The sequence below is a fragment of the Trichogramma pretiosum genome, unplaced genomic scaffold (assembly GCF_000599845.2).
Source record: "Trichogramma pretiosum strain Unisexual culture from Peru unplaced genomic scaffold, Tpre_2.0 scaffold270, whole genome shotgun sequence".
Taxonomy (NCBI): domain Eukaryota; kingdom Metazoa; phylum Arthropoda; class Insecta; order Hymenoptera; family Trichogrammatidae; genus Trichogramma; species Trichogramma pretiosum.
In genome coordinates this window covers 1-7,640 of record NW_019640939.1, presented here as the reverse complement: position 1 = coordinate 7,640, position 7,640 = coordinate 1, and the positions used below count along the sequence as shown (strand labels likewise).

The 7,640-nt window shown below is 55.4% G+C and overlaps 1 protein-coding gene across 1 annotated transcript; it reads right to left on the bottom strand.

Annotated features, from left to right (window-relative positions):
- Positions 1-1,065: 1,065 nt before the first annotated feature.
- LOC106651970 lies at positions 1,066-7,559 on the bottom strand. Its single transcript, XM_023457829.1, has 2 exons — positions 7,549-7,559; positions 1,066-6,379 (listed from the first exon to the last, which is right to left on the bottom strand). Exons 1-2 carry the CDS (start codon positions 7,557-7,559, stop codon positions 1,066-1,068), a joined length of 5,325 nt encoding a protein of 1,774 aa, XP_023313597.1.
- Positions 7,560-7,640: the final 81 nt, after the last annotated feature.

The following is a 7,640-nucleotide window of genomic DNA, read 5'->3' as shown; positions in this document are numbered from 1 at the left end:
TTTTCTACCCTCAGATCCACTGAAATGGTCTTCCTTTGGGCATAGTATGGTGAACGTTGAAGGCGAAGTATGGCGAGGATACGAATTCTCACTAGTATCCCCGATACTTATGAACATGACCTCACTTTTCGCCCGAAAAGTGGCAATGATCTAATGATATGCCGGCGTCTTGACGAATTGCCCGTGAAAGTTTAAGAGAAATTCAGCACTTGCCCTTGAAATACTCAAAATCTTGCAAGTATTATCGACCTATCAGGTCATTGAGCCGCTAGAACGTCAGTTATTGTAGTTTTTTACCCTCAGATCCACTTACATGGTCTTCCTTTGGGAATAGTTAGGTCAAAGTTGAAGGCGAAGTATTGCGAGAATACGAATTCTCACTAAATTCCTCGGTATTTATGAACATCACTTTACTTTTCGCCGGAAAAGTGGCAATGATCCCATGAGATGTCGTTTTCTTGACGAACTGCCCGTCAAAGTTTAAGAGAAATTCAGCACTTGCCCTAGAAATACTCAAAATCTTGCAAGTATTATCGACCTATCAGGTCATAGAGCCGCTAAAACGTCAGTTATCGTAGTTTTCTATCCTCAGATCCACTGACATGGTCTTCCTCTGGGCATAGTTAGGTGAAAGTTGAAGGCGAAGTATGGCGAGAATACGAATTCTCACTGAATTCCTCGATATTTATGAACATCACTTTACTTTTCGCTGGAAAAGTGGCAATGTGTTGAGGAGACGGCTTGAAGGAGAAGAAAAAAAGGCGCAGACGCAGGTGGCTCAGGTTGAACTAAACTCTTTATTTTTCTTGGTGGATACAATCACGTTTACGTGGACAGAACAATTAAATTACTTAAACAGGTGTACAAAAACTAGTTCGCGCGAGGCGTAAAACGATTCGGTGCAGGCGATGTTCGCGCTCGGAGCACTTGAGCGAGAGTGTCGACTTGCTCCGCAGCGCGGAGTGGGAGACGCGCAGCGCTCGAGTCGGGACCAACGGTCCGCGAACTATTCGACTCAGCTCTCGTTCAAAACACCGCCCGCCTCGTTCCTGGAACGACTCCAAGTTACACGGGCCGCCCGCCATGCAAGGGGACGTCATCGTCGTGGTCAGGGCGGCGTGCAGACTCGGCCTTGATGGGCAGAAGAACAAGCCTAACGATTGGGCGCGTGTAGACTCCGTGAGCCGTCTTGATGACTGCCGAGCGAACCAGCCCATCTCGACCTTGGTGAACCTCGATGACTCGGCCGAGAGGCCAACGTCCTGAGGGCCGGAGAAGAGAAGGGTCCATGAGCAGCACCATATCTCCGATGGCAAGCGAGTTACTGCGTCGAGTCCACTTGGTGCGTTGTTGTAGCGTATTGAGATATTCGCGGCTCCATTTTTTCCAAAAGACAGCTCGCAACGCTTGGATGAGTTGCCAATGGTGGAGATGGTCGATGGCGCCGATGTCAACATCTTGCTCTGGAAGAGCGAGCAATGGAGTCCCGACGAGAAAGTGTCCAGGAGTCAGGACGTGCAGATCGTCAGCCTCGTTGGTAACGGGGCATAATGGTCGACTATTGAGCACAGCCTCGATGCTCACCAAGAGAGTGCTCATCTCCTCGAACGTGACTCGTCGCGGGCCAAGGGTTCGTTTCAGGTGGGCCTTGAACGATTTGACCGCGGCCTCCCACAAGCCGCCGAAATGCGGAGCACTGGGTGGAATGAAGCTCCACTTGATGCCTTGCTCAGTGAGACGGTCGGATACGGTGGTCCAGTTGAGTCTCGGGTTGTTCAGTGCTTCGCGGATCTCGAGGTCAGCCCGATGGAAATGGGTGGCATTGTCGCTCCATATTTCAGACGGCCGGCCTCGTCGCCCACTGAATCTCGTGAGAGCTCCAAGGAGGCTGGCAGTGGAGAGGTCCCCTGCCAGTTCAAGGTGAACTGCCTTCGTGGTCATGCACACGAACACAGCGACCCATGCCTTGGTGGCGCGAACACCACGTCCTCGTGACGACCAGACTTGAAATGGACCGGCGTAGTCGAGTCCCGTGCGAGCAAATGCGCGACAAGGCGTCACGCGCTGTGATGGGAGAGGGGCCATGATTTGAGCCATGGGTCTCGCTCGTGACGCGATACAGATGACGCAGTGATGAATGTGACGACGAATCGCCCGCTTGCCGTTGATCAACCAGACTCTCTGCAACACTTGGACATACGTGGCCCGGAATCCCCCGTGTAAGGTCTGAAGGTGAGCCCATCCAATGATCAATGCAGCCAAGGCATTGGAGCCGTCCACGATTGGTGGGTGCTTGCGATCGAAAGCTAGCTGCGACTGGTGGAGCCGCCCGCCGACTCGAAGAAGTCCGTCAGAGCAAATGAACGGGTCGAGTGAGGCCAGCGGACTCCGAACTGGCACAGCGAGTCCCGCCCGAAGGATAGTAATCTCACGTTCAAAGCTCTGACTCTGACTGAGTCGAACACATGCCTTGAAAGCTCCGTTAAGCTCAGCGTGGCTCATTGGACTGAGGACCGCAGGTGTCGGTTGGCGATGGAGCTTGCATCGAATCCATCGTCGTAGGCGGGCCAAGAATCGTAACAGTCGGCCGAGATCGGAGAACCGAGTGATGTAATCATCGGCTGGAACTTCCTGGGCTGCTACATGAAGACATATGGCCTGGCCGCCGAGGGCCACGCCGTCGAGCGAGCCATGAGTTGACGGCCACGCTTCAGGTGGGTTTGACAGCCATGGAGGGCCGGTAAACCACATGTCGTGTTCAAGAAGTTGTGGCACACTAGCCCCTCTTGAGGCCACGTCGGCAGGATTCTGTGCAGAAGGGACGTGTCGCCAGATGTCGATCGGAGCGAGTTCTTGAATTTGCTGCACATAGCCGTCTACCAGCGAGTTACCGGTCGGCTCGGTGGATCGGATCCAATGGAGAGCGATGCGTGAGTCGGTCCACGCGACACAGTTCTCGATGCGCATGGGCAGCTCTGAGCAAATGGAGTGCAACAACCGGACGGCGAGGTAAGCGGCACGGAGCTCTAGTCGGGGAATGGTCATACGTGGTTCCTTGCGTGGGTCGTCCTTCAGACTCCTGATCGACGCAAGCTTGGTCCTTGAGACTAGAAGACTCAGTTGGACGCGATCGTCGAGTTGATGTCGCAAATAAGCAACGGCGGCCATAGCTCGTCGACTGGCATCCGCGAAGACGTGAATGGTGGCACCCGTCGACGTAGGCGTCAGTTGTGTCCAGCGTGGGATTGAGACTTCTGGCAGTCTGTCGAGGCCCTGGCGAATAGCTGTCCACTCGCGGATCGCGTTGTCGGGCAGCTCATCATCCCAGTCCAGGTGAGCTCGCCATAAGTCTTGTACCAACATTTTTGCGAGAAGAGTCGCAGGCGCTACCCATCCACATGGATCGTAAATTCGAGCCAGAGCGGCCAATACCTCGCGCTTGCTGCGTGGCTCCCGATTGGAGGTGGCATGACGAAGACTGAGCGTGTCACGTTGCGGATTCCACGCGACTCCAAGCTCCTTGACCGGGTCTTCGTCGGTGAATAGCACCCAAGAGGGTCGCAAACAGTCGTCGGCGTCGAGCTCTTCGAGAAGATGTGGATCATTAGCGACCCACTTACGTAACGTGAATCCGCCCGCCTTCATGAGCTGGATGAGTTCGTCGCGCAACTCTCTTGCGGTGACCAGATCTGGACCTCCGGACAGGATGTCATCTACATATCGGTCGTTCAAAATCGCCTGCTGGGCCGCAGGGAATTGAGCACCCTCGTCGGTGCACAATTGCTGGATGGTGCGCAGAGCCAAGTAGGGTGCGCAAGTCGTGCCATATGTGACAGTATTAAGCCGATAGTGTCGAGCTGGCTCAGCAGCGCATGGACTCCACAGCGTGCGTTGCCAGTCAACATCGCGCTCGTCAATGCGAATTTGACGGTACATCATCTGAACATCTGTACAAAATGCAATGCGATGTTGTCGCCAGCGCAGAAGAACTAGCCAAATGTCCCTCTGGAGCTTGGGGCCCCGACACATCACGTCGTTTAGGCTGACACCAGACGAAGTTGGTCGAGACGCATCGAAGACTACCCGTAGCCTGGGTCCATGATCGCTGACTTGCCAAATCCCGTGGTGCGGGATGTAGTAGGCCGGGTGCCTGCACTCAATTTGATGGCGCGGAATTTCAGACATGTGGCCCAGCTCGATGTACGTCTTCATGAATGATCGATATTCGTCGGCGAAACGAGGACAGCGTGTCATCCGTCGGTGAAGGGCGTCGAGAGAGGCTCGCACCGAGCTTTCACTGGAGCCCAAGCGTTGAGCTGCATCAGGCTGGATTGGAAGTCGAACAGTGTATCGACCAGTCGAACTGCGCTGGTGTTGGGCGAACAAACTTTCGGTCCAGTTGTCGATGGGCGAACTTCGCTCGGCGCGAGGGAGCTCTTCAGTTGCCCAGAACCTCTGAAGCAAAGAAGCTAATTGTTGCTGCCATGTTGGCTCGATGTCCTCAGCAGCCAGAGTCAAGCAATGAGATGAGTCGGTCGGCTGAGATTGCCGGAGACCTCCCCACACTATCCATCCAACCAACGTACGTTGGGCGACGAGACCGTTGATATGCTGAAGGCCCTCTCTCATCAGATAGGGCATGACGTTGGCACCAAGAAGTAAGTCCACCGCTCCAGGCTGGTAGAAGCTTGGATCCGCCAAGGAGCCGTGCATGCTCGCCGGGACAGCCTCGTGGGGCAGTTGTTGTGATGGCGTTGTAATGCCGAGATGACGAAGACAACTGGCCTCGATGATGATGGGCGTCCTTTGACCAGGCAAATGAAGGTTGAGGCTGACTCGGCGTTGTGACCGCTGGGCGACGTCGCCGCCGATGACGGTGATATCCGTGGTGACCTCCTGTACCGGGGCCTGTAGCTTCGATGCAAGAGAATGGGCGATGAGAGATACCTCCGAGCAATTATCTAAGAGACAACGCACCATGATGGTATGTCGATGCGGGCCGCTGATGCGCACGAGCGCAGTGGGTAGCAATATTGGCAGAGCAGATACGTTGTTGGCACTGCGGCTACTAGGGTCAGGGGTGCATTTCCCTCCCCAAGTCACGAGGGTCAATCTCGGTGTCTTCGCTGGAGGATCAGAGTCATTAGCTGAGGCACTGTGCTTGGCGCCTCCCTCGTGCAATAGAGTGTGGTGGGTGGCATTACACAGCTGGCATGTTGATCTCGACGGGCAGATTCTCGCTGAATGTCCAGGCCGCAGGCAATTGAAGCATAAATGGAGCCGCAGCACTACGCTTTTCCTTTCCTTTGGCTCAAGGCTGGTGAATGAAGAGCAGTGACCAACGTAGTGGTCACCATTGCATTGAGGGCAGCTAGCAGCGACCTGGCGAGTGACGAACGATCGTGCTGGGCGATCGCCTCCGGCTTGGCCGGACAGTCTGACGCCTGAGGCACCCGTTGAAGAGCAGGCCACGGCCATGCGACAGCGTCCATTGAGAAACACGTTGAGGTCTGCGAACGACGGAAGGCGTCGACCAGGAGGAACCTCGGTGTCGCTCTGCTCCACAGCGTCGAGGCGCTCGAGTTCGGCTTCCCAAGCTTGTCGCGTTGACAGATCCATACAGGAGGCTGCAATGGAGACGAACCAATCGTCCCAAGAGTTGATCGGGCATTCCAGACTGCGTAGTTGGTCTCGATGTCGACTAAGTGTGTCAATAAGTCCCTGGAGCGAGCGTACGGATGCGTCGCGAAGAGGCTTGAGGGCACGCAACGCCACCAGATGATCGTGTACCAGGAGCCGACGGTTGTCATATCGACTTTCCAGTAGCGCCCATGCCGTCTCGTAGTTGCTCCCCATCACTTGGAGTGACTCGAGTGCAGCCTTAGCCTCGCCCTTGACCAGCGTCTTCAGATAAAACAGGCGCTCAACATCGGTGAGGTGATGATTCTGATGAATGAGCGCAGTGAAGAGGTCGCGAAAGCCTTCCCAGTCTTCTCGTCGACCGGAAAACTCCGGGACGTTGATTTGAGGCAATCGTTGGTACGATTGCGTAGAGAGCGGCGCCCCTTGGCTCAGGGCGACAGTGGCGGAGTGGCGGTCAACAGAGAGCAGACGCTGTTGAATGTCATACAGTTGGCCCTTTGCCGTCGTGTAGCTCCCTTCGACCTCAGCATAAATCACGGGGCGATTGTAGTGGAGAGGATCGGCGTCCCAGAGGGCCACATGGTTGCGTTGAAAATCGTTCCAGTACGATTCGAGGAGCTCGTAATGGGCCTGGCCTGTGCCCAAGGACCAGCTGTCACGAGGAGTGGCGCCGATCGTAGCGCACAGCGCCTTCAACGTCTCCACAAGTTCCAGTTGCGTCGTCACAAATCGATCTCTGCAATCAGAACAAAACAAACACCACCGAAAGTGCAACGATAAAATTAGTTGAGGCTCGACGCTCTAGTGCAGCGGAGCAGAGGCTCTCTCTCCTTGCTCGACGTATTGACACAACGGAGCACACTAGCTGTCAAAACAAGAATCGTCGTCTGCACTTGCGTATAAACAGGCTCGCGCGATTCACAGGGCACACCTGTGCTCACGCGGTTAACCAAAAGAAAAAGAAGAAACAAACACAAGCGCGTCCCCGAGTCAATTGTGTCGATCAGCGGAACGCGAGGATCGAGCATTCCACTGAGACTCTGTGAGTTGAATTTGCCCAGTACGCGGCGCAAGCATCATGAGCGCGATGGCTCCTGTGTGCATATCTCATCTGACTGAGGCTCTCGAACGAGTCAGTCTGAGATCTGCTCGTGTGCGCGTTCTTGCAGTTGCAGCGTTCGGTTAGCCATTCGAGTTTGTGTCGCTCACACGGGGTAGACGCCGGACACCGCACAGTGTGGCGAACCTCGTGTCGAAATGATCAGACAACACCGTGCGTATCGTGACGTACTTCGATCGAGCGCGCGCGAGAGAGCGATCATGACCGCGACGATGCGGCATCAGCTCAAGGACGGGGGGAGAGAGAGATAGAGAGAGAGATAGAGAGAGCCGGCGAGCTCACGGGGACATATCCCTCGCTCCAAGGCGGCGAGCCGTGCCCCGGCGCGCGCCAACCTGCGACGCGGATACAAGCCATGATCGGGATGCGCATTCACGCAAACGCGCGCTCCGTGCATCGCACCAACGTGCGCGTTGCACATGCCCACGAACGCGCCGCCATACATCATGCCGATGGCAGCATCGCGCATGCCTCCCAACACACACACACACGAACGCATCACCGAATATCGCGCCAACGGCCGCGTCTCCCTCACACACGAACGAATCAGCAAAAGCGCGCCAACGGCAGCGTCTCCCTCACACGCGAACGCATCAGCAAAAGCGCGCCACTTACGCGACCGCTTCGTCCTGCCAAGATGGCCGACCTGAACCCACCAAAGCCCGGCATGACTCCAGATGCCCCAGCCCGCACTATTTCTTCCACATGATTTTATCACACGATATTGTAAAACGTATCGAGATGAAAAGCCTCTGCCCACACTTCTCATTTTCACTAATACTCACCTCTCCTCCATTTTGCAAGCCGGATCCGGCTCGAAGTGACCAAATTGTTGAGGAGACGGCTTGAAGGAGAAGAAAAAAAGGCGCAGACGCAG